Source organism: Eucyclogobius newberryi, unplaced genomic scaffold, assembly GCF_026437365.1.
Source record: "Eucyclogobius newberryi isolate DKJ021-1_F unplaced genomic scaffold, fEucNew1.0.hap1 SCAF_12, whole genome shotgun sequence".
NCBI classification, from domain to species: domain Eukaryota; kingdom Metazoa; phylum Chordata; class Actinopteri; order Gobiiformes; family Gobiidae; genus Eucyclogobius; species Eucyclogobius newberryi.
The window spans coordinates 8,083,424-8,104,889 of NW_027315746.1; the positions used below are offsets into that span (position 1 = coordinate 8,083,424).

General features: G+C 42.8%; 1 protein-coding gene across 3 annotated transcripts in view; it reads right to left on the reverse strand.

Moving 5' to 3' along the window:
* Positions 1 to 21,466, reverse strand: part of LOC140356020 (receptor-type tyrosine-protein phosphatase mu-like) — a 362,562-nt gene that overhangs the window by 168,305 nt on the left and 172,791 nt on the right. For all 3 annotated transcript variants that reach the window (XM_072440712.1, XM_072440711.1, XM_072440710.1), the window contains exons 8-10: positions 15,828 to 16,139; positions 13,120 to 13,229; positions 2,201 to 2,402 (exon numbers count right to left, since the gene is read on the reverse strand). In XM_072440712.1, the coding sequence (XP_072296813.1) occupies positions 2,201 to 2,402; positions 13,120 to 13,229; positions 15,828 to 16,139 (624 nt within the window). The remainder of the gene's footprint in view (positions 1 to 2,200; positions 2,403 to 13,119; positions 13,230 to 15,827; positions 16,140 to 21,466) is intronic.

Sequence of the window (21,466 nt, forward strand, 5' to 3'; positions counted from 1 at the left end):
AATTTAAAGGTCACTCTGTAGGGGGCGCTATCGCGCCCATTTCAATTTTGTCTTCATAAACTGGTCCAAACAAGAAAGTTTAACAACTGATTCAAATTTGGTCCTAATCGGACTGGTTTTGATCAAATGGGAGCAATTTTTAGATCGGCAATATTCCAAAATAAGTTGTCCAACTTTGCGGCTGCGCCGCACACAGACCGGTAAAGGTATCTCAAAAAATTGGATAACTTTAGATGCCCCACTTGTCCAGAGGACGTACGCCGATTTTGAAGTCGGTGGGCAAAACGCCCTAGGAGGAGTTCGTCAAAGTTTGACGTGAACAAAATGGCTAACACAGCGTGTTTTCATTTTCAAAGGAAGATGGCGGCCATAGGATAAGTCTGGGGGCGTGGCTACAATAATATTTTTTTTTGTCCTCACGAAAGGAATGCGTGTTCCGAATTTCGTAGCTTTACAACAAAGTTGACCTCGGGGCGTCTCCCATAGGCGCAATGTATTTTGACTTTTGTCGGTGGCGCTGTTGCGCCATTTTTTAACGAAAAAAAAAATGGCCCAGAAAAAACTAAATTTTTCGCCGATTCTGAATTTTGGGCAAAGTTTGGTGACTTTTTGAGCATGTTCAGGGGGTCAAATTAGAGCTCAAAGCGCAGATGAAGAACAAAAAAAAAATAATAATACAATTTTTAGCAAAAACAATATAGCCGTTTCCACTATAACAACAAATTATACATCGTTTGAAAGCTCTAAGCCTTCCCGATGCCGCCATGGGGTGGAATCATCATTACGAGCGCTTACGCGCTCGTCACTCCCTATTCCGTCGGGATGCCCCGCCCACTCCCCATAGACTTCCATTGATTTGAGCAGATACAAGCATGGCCCATTGTTGACTATTTCTGTCATAGCAGGAGTAAGTATGCATGATCCATGCCTTCGGCATGGGCTAGTTCACTGTACTTGCCAGGGGCGACGGGGTACCAAACATGCGGGCTGCGCCCGCATGTTTGGTCAGACAGTTGCAACGCTGCCTTCGGCAGCGTTGCGGGAGCAATAGGCCCTCCGCCCTACTGGGGCTCGGGCCTAATAATATTCCGATGCGAAAACAATGTTTCCCATTTTCCAAATATCATAAACTATACATTTTCGGAAAGCGCTTGCGCTTTCCTACCTCATGGTGTGGGTCTCTGGTCACTGACGGGTACTTTCGTTAATTTTGAGTGGGCTCCGCCCACTTTGTGTTTTTGGCCCTTTATACAGTAATAATGTTCAATTTTTGCATTACATGCTTATATGCACGGAACATGCAAGAGATGGGGAACGTATTCGTGAGCTACTTAGCGCAAATTAGTGCTTTTTATGGGGATGACGACCGCTTCGCGGTCGTCATCCCAATTTAAAGTGCTCGTTTAGTGCGCACTTTTGCACGGGCTTCGCCCGTTTACAACGGTAAAGTTCCATTTTCCTACTACTAATTAGTGTGCATGAGTGAAGGAGTGCATTAGTGAGTGTTTGGAAGTGGGCGAGCGCTTCGCGCTCGATTTCGTGCGCACTATGTGCGCACTTTCGCAGCCGTGCTTCGCACTGCCTTACGAGATTAATAGGCCTCTCGCCAGCTTGTGGCGCTCGGGCCTAATAATATCACATCATATCACATCATATGAGTCGCTCCGGAGTATAAGTATATGTGTTGGTGTAGTATCGTTTTTAAAATATTTTTACTGAGAAATATTCATAATATGAACTCAACTAATAATAAAGAATTGCATTTCAAAACAGCCATGTACATTTTTTTTTTGCATACTAAGACAGGATGACAGGATAACAGAAGGAAATTATGTTATAAGCATTCTACTCATTTCGACTACTGTAATTTCTGGACTATAAGTTGCACAAGCCAAAAAATGCATAATAGTGAAGAAAAAAACTTATACAAGTCGCACTGGAGAAAGAAATGTGGTGTGAAAATAACACAATTAATAATAATATCACATACAAGTCGCTCCGGAGTATAAGTATAAGTACATATGTTGGTGTACAGTATCGTTTTCAGAATCTCTTTACTGAGAAATACTCGACTCGCGCTTTAAATCTGCTGTGAATTTCAAGTGGCGACCCGCTGGTGTTAAAGTAGCCGGGGTCACGCCTCCTCCGGCGCCGGGCGACGTCCACCCGCCGCGCGCTCCGACCCCCCTGACCCCCTGACCTGAGATCTTGGTGGTGAACTGCGTGATGATGGGCGGCCCGTAGCCCTTGGCGGTGCTGGCGCGCAGGGTGAAGGAGTAGGTGCAGCCGGGGTCCAGGCCGGTGAACACGTGGGTGGTCTCGTTGGCCTGCTTCACCACTTTGCCGCTCTGGTTGGAGAGGTCCAGCTCGGGGTCAAACGAGCTCACGGCCTTGTAAGAGATCTGGAGGGAAAGACACACAGAGGGAGAGAGAAACATACGGTAAATATGCTGGGTTACTATGAAAACAGCTGCTTTTTGAGGATGTGGAGTGTACTTGCTCTACATCGACTGGTAACGAGGGGAAATCATGAAGGCGCTGATTTAAATAGTTTCTCTTTTCGACTTGTATAGATTGTTTTATCATTGTTTTATGTTTTATGTTCCTATGTTTGTGAATTCTGTTCATTGACAATAGCAATAAACCTTTTCTGATTCTGATTCTGATAGTACTTTATAGAGTTAAGATTTACCATATTTTCCGGACTATAAGTGGCACCTTTTTTCATTTTTATACTTATATTTATACTTATATACTTTTACTCTGGAGCGACTTATATGTGATATTATTTGTTATTTTCACACTTGCAACCGCATTTCATACTCCAGTGCAACTTATATATGTTTTTTTCTTCTTTATTATGCATTTTTGGGCTGGTGCGACTTATACTCCAGTGCGACTTATAGTCCGGAAAACACGGTAATCATAAGAACCATGTATAAGTCGTTAAATATCATCGTAATGTGCTCAAACAAATGTAATGTAAAGTTCATTTTGCCGTTTATGTAAAGTTAACTTCACTTTTGTCTTGCAGAACGTTAGATACACATAACAGAGTGAGTTATAAGACAAAAATGGTAATAGAGTAAAATGAAAGATTTCACTTTGAAGTTGTCGTTATGGTTTGTAAAATGTTGAGGTAAATAATGAACATAATCCTTTTTGGACTAAGACTGTAACATAACGCTGTGAATACTTTAGAATCTGAAACTGATGCAGGTGTAAAACACTTATGTCGAGATGGTATTTTAATTTGGAGACGATTTAAAAATAACTTTGTGTATTCTCTCTCTTCAGGACCAGACTGGTATTTAACTGGTATTTCAGCCTGAAGAATCCTCAAGGTTTCTCCTCAAATTCATGGCTCTTTAGATTAAGTTTTTGACTGAGGTTTAACGAATTATGACAGGCACGCAAAGTTTAAAATGTTTAAAACACGTCCAGGAGCATTTACATAATATGAACTCAACTAAACTAATAATAAAGAATTGCATTTCAAAACAGCCGTATACATTTGTTTGTTTTTGCATACTAAGACTGGATAATTGAAGGACATTATGTTATAAGCATTCTACTCATTTCGATTACCGTATATTCCGGACTATAAGTTGCACCAGCCAAAAAATGCCTTATACACAAGTAAAAAACATATATAAGTCGCACTGGAGTATGAAATGCAGTTGCAAGTGTGAAAATAACAAACAATATCACATATAAGTCGCTCTGGAGTATAAGTATATAAGTATAAATAGAAGTAGAAGTCGCACCCCGGCCAAAACTATGAAAAAAGACTTATAGTCCGGAAAATACGGTATTCATATTGCGATTGAGTCAATTGCACCCGTTTTTCAGTCCCGATGATCACCCATGACAACTCGCCCGGACGTGGTGAAGTCCACAACCAAAGGATTCGAACCGGCGACTCTCTGAAGATGCGCCGCTCGATCAGACTCTGTACGATTATGACTCATTTCAACAGTGACGCCCGAAACATCGCAGGCCGACCTTTTCACCTTGTAAAACGCATCATTTTCACTTTATGTATCCATTCATACAGGGAAATATAAAAACACAATAATCAAGCCTAGAGCGGTTTTGCAGCACATTCACATCCATGAGCAGACAATCACACACACACACAACAACACAACAACAACAACAACACACTCAAACAGTTCAGAGTGACTACAATTTTGCATAAGCCTAATTGCCATTTTAATACTACATAATGCAGCGTTAAATTAAAGTATGAATAGAAGACAATAGGTGCCATCATCAAGTCTTTACCGCAAAATTAAACGGCAAATAATAGATTTTTTTGGTTTTTCTAATTCATAAATCAAGACGTTTTTCAAATCCAGTATTCTCAAGGTAAAAGACGCATTTCCTGTTTTCTCATTTCGATAATAAATGCACGCCGCCGGGAGGAATGCATTAAGGTGACTGTTTGAATAACTCTAAAGAGCCCACTTTGAGAAAAATGCCGTCGCTCCTCAAACGGGAACGGGCTCCATTCGAATTCCAATTAAAGCGCACAAAGGGAGTTTGGAGCGCCGCATAATTTGTGTCCATCAACTCCGGCAAGTGCTCGGCGGACTTTTCATTCCGCCGCGACGCCCAATCCGCAGAAGGGGGGAAAAGGAAAATGACTTGTCAACGCCGGGCACGGACGGATAAGTAATGGAGAACGTTGGAGTCGCTTCGTTTGCGAGCTAATTGTTACCAGTCCCGCCATATTAGGCGAATAATGGGCAATAACGGGCGGCGGTTCGGCCCGAATGGGATTTTGAGTTTGTTCGTACGCGACACCGGAAATTAGTTTTGATCTCGAGCCCGATTTCGGCAATTCATAAAGTTCGTGGCGCCGTGAGGCTAAAGCTAAAGTAAACAAAGAGCGACTTCTGGTTTATCAGCAGTTTTCTGTATTTATTTCAGTTGTATCTGCGCTGTAAACTTTCTTTATGTAATGCGATGGTTTTAGACACAGTTAGATGCCGATTTTGCATTGGAAATATAAAATGTTCTATCTTCACGCGAGTGCAACGCGTCGATGAACAGGAAACGGCTGGTGCTAACGCTAGCTAGCATTGTTTAATTGCTAAGTCTGGCACTGGAAATGCGGCGGATCGTAGCAAGATTTTGAGAGACGTTTCTTTCTTTTTTTCAGCCCAGTACAGTTCACTTAAGACAGTAAAAAACACTTTAAAAATACACATAAACATCTGAATTAAACATTAAAAAGAACAACTGCGACGTCTAAAGTACAGATACAGATATAACGCCTGTAATCTTATTTTTCTCCAATACACATTATTGCTTTTACCTCTCCGTCACCTTTTGTGCATCTCACTTTTATTGCTATATTTTCCCATTTTGGGGCATTGGATAAAAACAACATTTAGACTGAACCCGGCTCGGCTCCGGCAGAAGGCGCTGAAATCTTGCCAATAAAACGGCATTAGACGAGCCGGTCAAAAGGAGGCGGCGGGATCCCTCTGATATGAGACGTGTTAGACATATTTCACTCGCGGCCCCTTTGATAATGTCAAATCAAAGCTCTGCCCGCCACACGAGCCAAAAACACTGGATATGTTCCGGATCGGCGTCGTAAAGGTGCAGTTCACATTCGAGGCGTTTATTTCCTTGCGGCAAAATGGCGTTCACCGTGTGAAATAAAGCGACCTAATGTGAGGATTATGCTTTCGTCCGCTCCGTAGTTTAAATCGACGGCGTCCAAGGATCAATAAATCGTAATGTTTATCTAAAAAAAATTTAAAAAGAAGCAAGTCCATTACTCCCGAATCCCACGTGTATCACCTATTGGGAAAACCAAATTACATTTAAAAAAAACGGAGCAACAGATCTTTTTGCTGGTGGAAATGCGGATAAGACTGAAAAGTTTCTCTAAAAGATTAAAAATATTAGACAGGTTTTTCCGATTTTCTAATTTTGTCTTTATTTTGTGTATTTGTACCTGCTGTACATATACATTATAGTTTACACCAATCGAGCAGGTATTTGTGGCGAAAACGTTGACAAATCTGTAGAAAATGACAAGAAGTGACATCACACAAGGAACACTCTTTCATAATTTACACAAAGAAACAACTTTTTCACTCTCTAAACATGAATTCAACAAAAAGTATACATTTGTATTTGTCTAATAAAATTTGTGACATGAGATGAGTTTTTGCTGGGTAATTTCCTGGTGTGATCATCAATTACAAACAGGAAGTCAAGTTATAAACCTAAAAAAATGTGCTTATCAGTTTTATATTTTTTAGCTAAAGTCAAAATATATTTATCTGAACTGCTTTTACGAGTCGTCCGACCCTTTAAAAGAACTTTGCACAATATAATTTAATGACAAAAAGTCTTTCATTGCATCATTGGTCAAAACGATGCATCTCGCTTAAAGACGAACGGGCTCCGTGAGTTGGAGAGGCCTTTGGCACAGACCGGAAGCCACGTCTCGGTCAGTCAGTCCCACGGCAGCTGTGGCTTCGGACGCAACTCACCTCCACCTGCCGACTGAGTGAACGAGAGACGCGACGTAAAGATAACCGTGTCAGGAACGTCTCGGCGCATTCGCAGTAAAAACGGTTCCAGAACACTGCCGCAGACCAAACGTACGCTTAATAACAAAGACTAAACGACACATTAGGCTTTCCGTCACGCCATCGCACCATCAGATATGCAAGTACAAACGCACGACGCTCGGAGACGGGCCGTATCCGTGTAAATGAGCCGACACCTGGAGCTAGCTGCGGGCTCTGTAGGCTTTCCCTAGCTCGAGTCGTCCCGTTTACCGCCTGAAATAATCACATTCACCGCGTCTGGAAAAAACACCGCTCGGCTTTACTGTTTATTAAAATAAGGGAACGCGCGGAGGATTGACATTGACTCATTGCTTATTTAACCAGACAAACTGCCGGGGCGCTTAAGCCTCGCGGACAGAGACGGAGTGCGGTAATTCGACGGCGTAACGGTATAATGGCCCGGAGTGGCTCTTCTGCACAGTGAAGTGCATTCCGTCCAGACATAAATACGGCGCGCGGCGGACGAGCGCCGGCCCGACATCCCATCCCCGATGCTTTTTGCTCGCGGCATGAAATATTAAAAAGATAAACAGCCCGAACATGTGCGAGTGATTAAGTGGGCGTTTTGTCTCCGAAGGGGTTCCGCAGTCGGTGTTTGCCCGCGGCCGCGCCCCCGAGTGGGAGTGAACACTTGGGACAGGCACTCAAAACGTCCCGCTGAGAGTGGAATGTCTTTTCCATGCGGGGCTGGACCATGGATGTATTATATTATGGGCTGGGCTGGTGCAGGTAGCAGTATCTCAGCTAACTGTTGTGTGCAAGGTTTTGAGGACTTTTTCCACCTTCAAAAGATGTAATATGTTGTTTTAAATTGTCGATCACGAGCCACGGTTCCGATTTCTCATAATTCTAACAAAAAAAGTCGATCGTTTCTGTTTGAGCCTTCCACTGTGACATGTCGACCCCGTTTAAAGGTGCACTACGTAACCTCATTGGTGGAGGGTCCCTGCTCTGCTAGAATGTTCCAATGTTACTGTGGTCAACAGTTCAGTATTTTTAAATATATAGAGTTAATATGTTAAGTAGCAATATTGATATTTAAAGTGGTACTAGCAGTAGAATAAGTATTACAAGTAAAGTAGTAGTAGTTTTACAAGTAAACTAGTAGTAGAAGTAGTATTACAAGAGTACCGTAGTAGTAGTAGTAGTAGTAGTATTAAAATAGTAGTAGTTTTATTACAAGAGTAAGAGTAGTAGTAGTTGTATTACAAGAGTAGAAGTTGTATTTCAGTTGCAGTAGCAGTAGTAGTAGCAGTAGTAGTAGCAGTATTACAAGTAGTAGCAGTATTACAACAAGTAGTAGTAGTAGTAGTAGCAGTAGTAGTAGAAAATAAGATAAGATTAGGGGTCCTTTTTTTTTACCCTTTTCTGCAAATAGGGGCACTTTTTCAAGCAATCTTGGTGATTTTTTTGTTTGTTGACTGTGACGGTGCGCCCTAACCACCCCGTCATCTCCTCTCCCCGCTGTGCGTTCCCGCGCACGGAGCGCGCACAGAGCGGTGTGCGCTCTTCATATTTGTGGAGCGCCCAGTTAGTTGAATCATGAACCTTCACTTCCCTGAACTGTTTCCCCACTGCCCGGACACTTTTCCCCGCTGTAAAGCGTTCACACACTCGACGCCTACGCACCACACTCACCTGCTGCTGCTCCTCTGGGCCGAGGCTGATCATGTAAATACATTTTGCTTATAGAGTGCTGAGTTTTGTGCTATGAAACTTGTGTACATTAAAAAAACTGTTATATGTGCTAAATAACTATCTGTACATAAATGTCTGCCTTGCATATGTGAGTTATGTTCATGTGCTTGAACACACAGTGAGCTATCTTGATCTGAACCTGTTTTTTTGACAACTCATGTTTGAAATAAAGTTATTTCTGAGAATTTTCATGTCATTGAATTGTAAATTTGTATAACAATACTATGGTAATAATATGTTTCAGTGCACTAAAGTGAAGAAGGGTATATTTTCAGGCTTTGTCAATGAAAAGGGGTACTTTTTCAGGGGTAAGGAGGTCAGTGATTAGGGGTGTTTTTTCAAACCTGTGTACGAGCATGGGCACTATATAAAAGCTATAGAGTCGGCCCCCCGGGGGAAATTTCATTGTGTCACTCCAAAAGACCTGAGTCTCCTCAGGAGGTAGAGCCGACTCTGGCTCTTCCTGTACAGTGCGTCTGTGTTATGAGTCCAGTCCAGTTTGTGGTTCAGATGAACACCAGGTACTTGTATGAGTCACTCTCTCAATGTCCCGTCCCTGGATGTTCACTGGTGAGGGGGCAGTGGGGTGCGGAAGTCCACCACCATCTCCTTGGTCTTCCCCGCGTTGATGAGGAGGTGGTTCCGCTGACACCAGTCCACAAAGTCCTGCGCCAGTCCTCTGTACTCCGCGTCATCGTCGTCCGTGATGAGTCCGATGATGGCAGAGTCGTCAGAGAACTTCTGCAGGACACAGCTGTCCGTGTCATGTCTGAAGTCTGCAGTGTAAAGGGTGAAGAGAAAGGGCGCGAGGACAGTGCCCTGGGGCGCCCCCACACTGCAGGTCCGAGTGTCAGACACACAGTTCCGGGCTCTCACAAACTGGGGTCGGTCTGTGAGGTAGTCCAGGATCCACTCTGCCAGGTCATACTCCACACCAGCCGTCTCCAGCTTGTCCCTCAGGAGCAGCGGCTGGATGGTGTTGAAGGCGCTGGAAAGATCGAAGAACAGGATCCTCACAGAGCTGCCAGGCTTTTCCAGGTGAGAGAGAGAGCGGTGCAGCAGGGAGATGACGGCGTCCTCCACTCAGATGCCAGACCGATATGCAAACTGCAGCGGGTCCATGACTGAGCTCACGGTGGAGCGGAGGTGGTCCAGGACTAGCCGCTCCAGTGTCTTCATCAGGTGGGACGTGAGAGCCACCGGCCTGAAGCTGTTGAAGTCTTTGGCGCGCGGTGTCTTAGGCACAGGTACCAGACAGGAGGTCTTCAGACCTGTGGTACCACCCTCAGCTTCAGGCTCATGTTGAAGACATGCTCCATAACTTGCACAGTTCATCTGCGCAGGACTTAATCCGTAGTAGCCATAGTAATTGGGCTCAATGGCTGGAAGTATTTACTAGAACATTTGCAAGCAGTTAATTTATTTTGCCTTTATGACATTTTGTATAAAATCTAAAGCAGTTGTAAAGTGTTTTCCCGGGGCCCCAATGCGCTGGTCCCAAACCTGCACAAACACGCCTCATAAGAGTCCGTGGCTAATCATTTCCCAACCCGCGTTTGGTCCAAAATACCAAACAGAAAAAGCAAACGGGAACAAGTCCGGACTCGATCTCCGCCTTCCACCTGAACCATCTCAAGTTGATGTTTAACCTCCACGCCCAGCGCTCTCTTTGCACGATGCAGCGTCGCACGATGCGGCGCGGGCCCGATGCGGCGCGGCCCTGCAGGAGTTAATATTTGCTCAGTCCTGGCGTGTGATGGCAAAGGACAGAGAGCGTTGTGTCTATTTAAGGGTCGCCAGGGTGTCAATGGAAGGAACAACATGAGAGCGAGCTGTGCAATATTAAACAGGCCTGGGACCGCGGAACAGAGTGGCACTTTGTATGCAGCTCCCCGGGGCCCCAACGCCAATGTCATCGTTCAAATGTCTAGAAGAATGTAAAAACAATCATATCCTGATGTTTTTTTCCTGTCTTTTTTTTCACATTGTCTATATTTTTCACTATTATTATTCATCGTTTTATGTTGCATTGTAGTTTGGGAATTTTGGGCAACAATTTTGACAATGAGTATATTCTGTTTATTCACGATTGGGACCAGAAAAAAAACTTTAAAAAAAAAAGTAGGCTGAAAAATATATCTTAAAATATATCTGCACAATACTTCAACTACATTTTTCAACAGCATTTAAACTAGCAATTTTAATAAATGGGAAGAGTCTGTTCACAGTGCACCGATTAAAAACTCTTGACGTAAATATAGATATGAATTTCTTTTTAAACAATTTGTATTTTTTATCTTCTTTTTCTTTGGTTGGTACAGATTTCTGTAAACATTGTACTGCAGCAAATACCAATATATCAATTCTAAAGGAGGTATTGTGATGTAATGTATAGATCAATAATACAAATTAAAAAAAAAAAGTCTAAATTCAAACTTCTATCTTATTTTGAAATATATTGTGTTTATTTTTCAGTTTATCCGCACATATATTTCATTTTTAGATGAGTTTTGAATTGGAGAAAATAACATAAGCTGTCTTTAAGTCTTCATAACAGAGTTTCAACGCATTTTAATACAAAACTAATCAGATTTATATACCAATACTTGCAGTTACCAACTTAAATTATACTTCTGAATTTTTTGTATACATTTGTATTCAGTTTATCTCCAACTATAATGCATAAATGTGTGAACGGGACAGACACGTTTGCATCTTAAGCGGGTTTTCTCTGGACTCTGGTGCGGCAGATGGAGCGAGCGCGTGTGGGAGTGACGGGCGCGGCGGGCGCGGCGGGCACATGCACCCTGGGAGTGGCGGGCACGGCAGGCACACGCACCCTGTGACCCCGGCTGCTCCATTGGAGGCACGTCCATGCGGCACCGGCCCCACCTGGAGCAGACCGGCTCGATCTATGACCCCCGAGGACGTTTCAGGAAGAAGAACGACCCAATTCAAAAGATGTGAATATTTTAGATTCTCGGCATTGATTGTGCTCGAAAATAATAATAGTACAAATATTTGTATTGCATTTTACAAGCTTGATGAGACTCTTGAAGTGCAGCCAGAGCTCTCCCCACTCAAGCGATGCTATTGGTTTGTAAGACTCTGAAGGCGTTTCATTTTTAAAGAGAGTTTGGCCATTGTGATAATGCTAACCAAAAACTAGCACGCTAACAACACACTTCCTGGTTCGCAGACGATAAAAACGCTTTGTAATTAGATGCAGACAGCACACAGTGGTTGCATTTTGATCCTAAAACCTGATTTTACAGTGTATCTGTACTGCAAATTTCACTAAAACATATATAATTTAAAAAAAAAAATCAGGTTAAATTAAAACTATTATTATTATTATTATCATTATTATTATATCTAGTTTTTGTTGTTGTTTTTTTCAGTATAGGTTTTGTGTCCTTTTCCCACAATTTACATTGGCGTTAATCAGTGCGTGTGCAGAAGTATTAACATAATTAAATCAATGATTTCACGAGCAGAAAACTCCAGTATTTAAATTATCGGGCTGCACTTCAAGCACTTTGGAAATGTCACTTTTGTTTCTCAAATTTCATTTTACATCACAGTTCCTGGCTGTATTGGTATAAATCTGGGCTTCGATATGAACCCGGCTAATCAGGGTTAATCTGGCGTCTCCATGGCGACAGAGACGGAGTGATTTACGGCTGAGTTTTGTTTTTATTCCGTAGCTTTATTTCAGTGGAACGGGGCTTAGCTTGAGTACGGATCTCATTTTATGAAGTACCTCTCTGTGTGCCCAGCGCCAACAAGCAGACAGATGCAACTAATTCCACAGAAATCAAAGTGACACATACCCAAAAGAACATTCTATTTGAACGATATTCTTCCTCCAGTGTTGTCGACTACAATGCAGTACCACTCAGAGGGGAATAGGGAACAGTCTTTTCTCTTCCAGTTTCTCCAGAGGGAGAAAACTAAACACTTAAAAAAAGACTCTTGTAAAAACAATCTGAGCATAAAGCAACATTTTTGATAAGTTTAAAGATGCATTGTGTAACATTTCTAGTGGGGGGACGGCCATCTGCTTGCTTCCATGGAAACGGATTGATGAGAATGTGTCAGTTACAAAAGGTATGGATTTTGCATTTATTTCAAGGTGTTTTTATTGCTCAGAAACACATTAAAAAGACTGTATTATTAAAATACAAAATGGGCTCGCCTCTTCAGAGACCTGACCAGTAACATCCCTGTGACGTCACCTGCTTGTTTCTATTGAGAGAGACAAGGATTTGGGACCTCTCCACTAGGAAAGTTACATAATAAGCCTTTAAAATAGTCGATAACATAGATTATAGACCCAGAATAGAGGCAAACGTGAAGTGGAACATGTGATTTCAATGGGAAACTGGGATTGACCTCAGAATATTGACACAATTTGTAAAATGAAAACAACTCACACCAAAGCCTGGTTCAAAGACATTTAAAATTGTATGAAAATAGTGCTGTCCATCCTTTGTAATAGAAAATGGTTGCTTATTTTTTTTTATTTTAAAGCCCTAAAACCCAAAGTAATTTAGATCTGAATTCTGAACCGATCATTCAAAATGTGTTATGATCTCCTTCAGATGCGTCTCCAGTCGCCATGGAGACATTTTCAAACATTCTTATGACAAAGTGTTTTAAAACGTCTGGAAAAATGTTTGAAATGCCATCTTTTATTACGAAATATGATATATTGCATTCTTTGAAATGTCTTGCATTGAGTATGAACCGTTGAGGGCCCCTGCGATAGCTCCTCCTCCTCGTTGTATTCGTTGTACTGCATTATTCGAGCGGGACATACCTCGTACTGCGTGATGATGCCGTAAGTGTGCGACGGCTCCCTCCACTTCAGGATGATCTTCTCCTCGTACGCACTGCCCTGGATGGACTCCAGAGGGATGGTGCTGGGCACTGGGACACAAACAAAATACAAATATGAGAAAGCCCATGTACACTTCCTCACCGATGATTAAACGAGACCGATGTATCCGATGTCTGATTCGATTGATCCAGGGTCTGACGCTCTACACCGGGAAACACAAGCTACTGGCACATGGTTCACAAGGCCAACGCCGTGAATAAGAATGTGTTCTGCCAGATAAAATAAACGTAAAACAATGAAGAAAAACAAGAAGGAGGCGACTTCAGAAGGCGCACGAAAGGTATGGGTGGATCCCTCATTAGCATACAGGTATGGGTGGATCCCTCATTATGGTATGGGTGGATCCCTCATTAGCGAGTGGATGCCTCATTATGGTATGGGTGGATCCCTCATCAGTGAAATTGACACACCCTTTAAAGAATAGTAGAACATGGTGATGTAGAAAAACTTACAAAATCTACATAATTTTTAATTTTAGAGTCACTAATTTAGATTTAAATGTTTTTATGATTTATTTTAACATATTGCATCTTTAAAGAATGAACTAGACTAAGTTACAGGACCAATTTCAGCATTTCTTCTATCAAATTATCGAATTAATTGGTTTAAGTGTCAAGAGTAAATCACATTTTTTTCATTATTATTCATTTATTGGCTCAGAAATGTAACGCAAGTCTCTCTTGACTGTATCCAGTTCCAACCTTTTCTCCAACCTGCAAGTACATTTTTACATTGTACTTTGAGTTAGATTTAGTGTTGGAGGGGTTTAGTTACATGTACTTATAGGATATTTCATTTTGGGGCGGACAATATTGACAAAAATGAATATCTTGGCAATGTCTCGATAGCAACATTCTGACAATGCATCGAGAATATGTCAAAATGTGCCTGTAAATGTCCCAAAATTGCCATAAAATGAACCACAAAAGGGCAGAAATATGACTTTATACCCTCACACTAGACATCTCTGTCCTTTTAAAATAGTTTTAACTCCATACAATATACTAGACGTTCTAAATGTATTTTCATCTCTTTCCGCCATTGACTAAACCTCGTCATTCCCTTCAACATGTTCCGCCATTCGACCGATATTCTCCCAGACAGCCGACAGGACGCCCTCGCCGGCTCCTCGCCAGCACGTTCCCCCCATTCATCCACTGAGCTGCCGTGCGGTGTCCCCGGCAGTGGCAAGACACAGGAAATCAACTGTACGGAAGCCTCAAGGAAGCCGCGGCCGCCAGATGCAACAAACGCCGACAGCCCCGCATGACGAAAAGAAGCGCGCTGTCATGTCGTCTGTGCGCGCGGAAAAAAAACTTAAAAGTGCAGAGTATTTCTTCACTCTCCCGGCTGCGGCGGCTGCGGCGGCGGCGTCAGCGCGCTCGCTATCTCACGGGGGAGTGATGCAAAGACAGGAGTTGCCGGGCTAGTAGATAATGTGTAGAGGGAAAAAAATATGACATCTCCACAACAATCATTCGGTTTTGAAAGCAATTCGCGAGAGGGGTGAAAAAAAAAGGCAGGATTTCTTTGGCGTTGGCGCTGTACGAGTGGAAAGATTAGCATCCCAATATCCCCCGGAGGAGCGGTGGCGGCTGACTGGAGCGTGCGTGTTTGTAAGTTTGTCTGCGTGGAACAAAGCGTGGAACAAAACGGAGACAAACTTGGATTTGACTGACAGCGACTTCAAATACTAAACTACGGTGTTTGTATGAGCGTGTGCAAAGAGTGGACTAAACCGGGGTAAAAACGGGAGGAGAACAGGGCCTAAGCAACCGAACTGGGCTCAAATCAGAACCAAACCGGTGGAAACGCACTCTCCACAGCCTTGGTCATAGCTGAAGTACAGATTTTAAATGGAAATACCCCAAAGTCTTAGTTGCCATGACATTAGATGCTTTGTAATTGAAAAATGTGCTTTGTTTACAACTTCAAACTTACAAACTTTAAAAACAGTTCCATGCCTTTTGAGTTGGGCTGAAACAAGCTAATGATTTAATCGTAATTAATCAATAATTGAGGAAACAACAAAGCAACACATTTTGTAAATGAATCATTGTTATGAACAATGCTTCAACACATGCCAGATTTTTTTTCAGATCTCAGTCAAAGCAAGAAATACATCGAAATGACACAAAAAACACGTACGATTTAGTGTTTGTGATGAAAAATGTAGATGTCCTCAAACGGCTTTAATTTAAGTTTAATCGGGGACAAATTTGGTGAAAAAAAATCCTGTACATTTAATGTTATTGATTTCTGTTTTGTTTTAAATGTCTAATATATTGACCGCTTGATAATACTGATCAAGAGGTCCTCAAACCACTTGATCTGGGACAATTTTGCACAAAAAAAAAGATTGATTCACTGGGCTTTTTCAATCCGAACTACTCATCAATTCATCGAAGCAACGATAAGAAGATGAGCAGTTGCTTCAAAAATCCTCATGAAAAGATAGTTTGCTCTTGGGACACATCCTTTTGTCATAACCTACAACCAAAAACCACCATGTCACTCAAAAACTCAGACGTGACCAAAGACCTCACGACGACAGACTGCCCCGGATGCTTTCGTCACGCCCTCCTACGGCCTATCGTCTTCTTCTACCGAGGAGCATCTGGCCTCACCGTCCTCGTCGGTCTGCACCTCCAGCTCGGCGCTCTCCTTCACGCCCTCCGAGTTGCTGAGCACCAGTTTGACGCTGAGGTTGGTGAACGGCGTCAGGTTGTGGATGGTGTGCTGCGGGTTCCGGCTCTGGGTGTCGTAGCAGATCTCCTCGCGGGCCTCCCCCTTGCCCCCCGCCGGCCGGGAGCGGTACTGCGCCGTCAGGTTGTACGTGTGGCACCGCGTCACGTTGTAGCCCACTGGGTCCCAGCGGACGGTCACCTGCCGGGACTGGACCTCCACCACCTCCAGTTTGTGCGGGCCGTGCATGGGCTCTGGGGGGGGAAGGGACAGAAAACGAGGGATGAGAACCAAAAAAGAACAAAGCTTAAGATGTTCTCGATGGGGCTGGAGGGTGTTGGAAATGATTGAGACTTACGATACGGTTGTTAGATGCTTTGTGACACATTTCATATTAAAACACATATTGTCGCCTTTCGTCAAAACAGAAACAAAACAAAGACTAAATGAAGGACAAATTAGACTGAATAAGGAAAATTATGAACAAAATTAGCCTTTTTCATTTTAAAAACTGGCAACATTTCTGGCCAATGGAGGGCCTCGATGTCAATGCAACGTACCGTATTTTCCGGACTATAAGTCGCACCCTTTTTCATAGTTTTGGTCGGGGTGCGACTTACACTTATATTTATACATATATACTTATACTCCAGAGCGACTTATATGAGATATTATTTGTTATTTTCACACTTGCAACTGCATTTCATGCTCCAGTGCGACTTTTTTTCTCCTCTATTATGCATTTTTTGGCTGGTGCGACCTATACTCCGGAAAAAACGGGTAACTGTATATTTGTTGCAATATCGACTATTGTGTTGGTCAATATTGCGATGTATTGATGGCTTTCGGGCAAACGATCTCTTCCTGGTTTTGAGGGATTGTGTGAGGTTCTTCCCTCATATCTTGATTTGAGTTGCACTATTGCTATGACAACAGACCGTTGCCATGTCAAACCCTTCGAATCGGGGAGACATTTTTATGCCTGAAACCCACGAACAGTCTATTGTCCAGCCTGCAAGATGCGTTTGTTTGTTTGTTTCCTTCATTTATTTTTCAAAATCAGAAAAGGGTAAACGTGAAGATGCCTTTACCACATGAACAATTGCAATTAGAAACTAAATCACGTCTGGGTTTAACGTTTATGGAGGGATTGATTGTCCTGTAACTGCAGTTTACAAAGTTTATTCATTTGACCCGTCACTCCTGTAGCTGCTGGGCTAACTCTAAGCATACCGTATTTTCTGGACTATAAGTCACACTTTTTTTCATAGTTTTGGCCGGGGTGCGACTAATATTCATACTTATATACTTATACTCCAGAGCGACTTATATGTGATATTCTTGGTTATTTTCACATTTGCAACTGCATTTCATACTCCAGTGCAACTTATATGTTTTTTTCTTCTCTATTATGCATTTTTGGGCTGGTACGACTTATATTCCGGTGCGACTTCATATTCGTTGCTCCAAACTAAAAAAAGCATCCCGAAAATACGGTATTTATATTTCAATTAAATGATTCAGTCGTAACGAGGTTTTGGTTAATTGACCACTGCCGTTACACAAATGTAAGACACTAAGAACACGACTGAAACGACACTGTTAAAATAAGAAAATAGACTCTGAACTTATGTCAAGATATCGCAACAAAACTGAACTCAAGGCAAGAGTTTAAAAAACATATCCACACCAGTAAAGGGGGATTGTGATAAAAAGGATATGGGGCCAATTAGCCGACTCACCACTCCCTGTATTACACTTCGTGCTGCATGTGTATATTTAAGATCATTTCATCCGGAAGCCAAACATCGCCGCCAATCAGAGGAATGATCAGATTCTGCCTTTTGCACCCTTAAAGAAAGCGAGTGTGCGTCGCCATCCCGAACGCCACTTAGCGCGAGCACACGGGCAGGTACGGCCAGGTACTTTCAATAAAACCGCACAAATGAATAGCATTTATGCCGACGCACACCGACGGGCGGAACATTTCCAACTGGACCCCGAGAGACACGGCCTCTCACTTTGAAACCGATGGACAGCAATAGAATTCAACGTTGTTTTTTAACTTAACGATTACTTTAAAGTATCACTGTCAGTCATGCTTTGAAATCGAATAGACAATGAAACGGGTAAGGGGAAAGCATCAGGCAAAACATACTCAAACAGTGATTTTTAAATTCTGAATTCGAGCGACTTTAACTGTGTTGGATCTATTTTTTCCCACATTGTAGTCTTGCATCCACATTGCCACATGGGTTCTGCCATTTCCCGGCTGTGCACACTCTCGGCGGGGGCCATATCATCCCTTCGTAGCGTGCCGTTCCTCTGCTGCTGCTCTGCTCTGTATATATCTCTCGTGCCTTCGTTGGTCGAAGCCAGTGGCGGCCTGCTATTAGCCCCTCGCTGCTCCGGTCTGTGGCGGCGTGCATGGACACAACCCCTACTGCCAAGCCATCACCTCTAATCACTGTACAGCAAGCCTTCTCACCTTGTCTCCTCCATTTCCTTCATCCCTCCTTCCTTCCTTCGTTTTTTTTCCCTCCCCCCCTCCCGTCCCCGGCAGGCTCCCCCGCCGCCCTTTCCTCGCCTTTCCTTCGGGGATTGCAGAAAGCGAGGGCCCGGGCAGAAATGTAATAGGATCAATTTCCATTCCAGGTTAAAATTCGCAGTCCATTTCTCTGGAACTTAACACTTTACCACCTATTAGGAAGGAGCCAGAGCTCAATACTGCGTGGGCCCCGGGAGACGCCGGGCCGGCGGATGGGGGGCCGTGTTTTGCATTCAAGGAGGAGCCCGGGGGCCCGACTGGACTCGTGCAGTATCTGCCGGCTGTCTGCGTGCAAGCAAGACTAGAAGTAGCAACGGTGAATTTCAATTACAACGATTGTAATGGGGAATGGTCTGAGATGCACTCGTTTCAATGTGTGGATGGTTTTCCTCTTCATGTTCGGTTAGTAACATTCAGTGCCCAATCTATTCGACTAAGCTCTGCACCAACCACTAAGTGATTAAAAAAAAAGTGTTTACTGTAGTACCGTATTTTATGGAGTATAAGTCGTCAAAAAATGCATAATAGAGAAGAGAAAAATAAATAAGTCACATTTTTTGGGGAAATGTATTTAATGAAATCCAAGACCAAGAACAGACATTTCATCTGTAAATGCAGTTTAAAATAATAACCTGATGAGAGAACATGGTGATTAGGTGTACGTATGCTAACGCTAACACCTTCAGCTACATGAGGCACAGACAGAACTGTGGTAAGTGTCTGGTATGTTAACGTAATATATATCTTCAGCGTGCTTTGAGTTCAGATCCGTGGGTTTGAGGCTGTGTGGTCCTCAGAGCATGAGCAGAGCTCTAAAACAAGCTGCTGTCTGCTCTGGTTCTAAAAGTCCACGTTAGAGAGCGAACATGACCAGGCTTCTGAACACGGCCACAGACTGAAATGGGGTGGAAGAAGAAGAACCAAGCTTCCCGCAGTCCTGCTCAGCGGCCTGTAGAGGTCACTAAAAGACACCGTGACGTCCAGCCAAGCTTCAGCAGCAGAAGTGGAGGAAACAGGCTTATTTAGATATATTTCTAAACTATTGAAATATAGTTTATCAGTAATTACACATTTTATTGGTTAATCACTGCTTGGCTCGATTGCCCTGACCGCACGCCACTGCTGAATGTCCTCACTTCTCTCATCCCCATTCTTTCCCATTGAAGCCTTTGGGCCAAATAATCCTCGAAACAAAGAAATTATTTGTGCCATATTAGACAACACTGGTTCCAAATATGTTTCACTCTGACTTATATTTTACCAATGAATACTTTGATACAATGAATACTTTGATACAATGAATACTTTGATACAATGAATACTAGCCCTGACAAGCTACTATATTCATCTTGTGAACATTAAAACTAAAATCAAATACTCAGAATACATTTTACAAACTTGCCCCTCTTATAATCCAAACGGTCTATAATTTGGACCTCTTTTTCAGGGGTCCGTAGGTTGAGAATCCTTGCATGTAGTATCATATTACTACCTCCACATTAGGTTAGAATACTATTATACTACTACTACTAATACTACTATACATATTAAGGTGATAGTTTGCCATCGCTCAGTGGTCGAGCGGACAGCACATGTGCATGTCCTGTAGGCAGACCGCAGCGGTGTGCGTTTGCTGAATGTCCTTACCCAGTCTCATCCCCACTTCACAATGTAATGCCTTGGGCCAAAAATACTTATATCATTAACTCCATTAGAAAAAACAATATTGTATAATAACGAAAGCTTTAATAAGAAATCATTACCACATACTACTATAAACTATATATATTATTATTATCATTATTATATTACAGCCCTGCGACAAGTTGGCCACTGTCCAGGGTGTACCCCGCCTAAGGCCCGAAGTCACTGGGATAGGCTCCAGTCACCCGCGACCCCGAAAGGGACCAAGCGGTAGAAAATGGATGGATGGATGGGTTATTATATTACACAGCCAACTCATCCAATAAAGCGATATTTTCCAAGTTACATTTACACCTTGCAGAATAAGTCATCAAGGAGCTTTTCAAACACAAGAACAAGTATTTGCAGTGTAATTACAACACTAAACGCAAATATTGCAAAGGATACGACTGGCAGACTGTGTGCACGCCGCGGCTCGTGTCCTCTTAATTCATCAAACACTCGGGAGGAAATTCAACGCAATATCCAACAGAGACACTGACAAAGACACTGACAAGGTTTGCCCGTTATTGCGCGGCTCTAATCTGCAGACACGGGTTCGCTCGACCTATTCCTGGTTTTACTGCCAATCCCAGGTACAGTGGAGATGGAGCAGAGATGGCAACGAGCGTGTTTCAGGAAATTGGGTCATAGCAGAAGACAAGCGCGAAAAGATAACGCAAGACGGAAAAAGAAAGAAGAGAAAAAAACGTCTACAGGTTTGAATGAAAAGACAAGCACTTTCATTTTTCACAAAGAGGAACAACCAAGATGTGATGTGCGCTGGTCTTTTATGAAGCTCATGAAATGGTATTAGGAGAGTCGGAGGAGGGAGGGAGCGAGGGGAAGGAAGCGAGGGAAGGAGCGAGGGCGGGCGTACAAAAGAGCTACAAACGATAAAGAGTATCAGGGGAAGGAAAAACATCGCTCTTTAATGGGAGGGAAAGAGCTAATTAGCCTGGTGTTATACAGAGAGGCCATCATTGTTCAAAACGGTACATTCGGTTTGAAAAGTTCAAGTTTTCGAGTAAAATAAATATTGCAGAGAAGTTCTTCAGCTGTATTTTCTAGGCAAAAGGTGAACATACCCGATTGTAAAGAGTACGTGATATGGAATGTATGGAATAAAGAGCAAAAACGTGGCTCCATAGAACCCCAAAAAGAGGACAAAAATGTGACGACATAGTTAGAGCAACAAATTTGAATGTCAAATATATAACATTTATTTAAATTCCTGATTCTAATTCTTGCCCACTCTAGTTAGGGGTGGAGCCAACCATTGCGTACTCAGGCTATAGTCGAGAAAGTCAAGAAACAGACATCGACAAAAGCCACTGCCCGATTTTTACA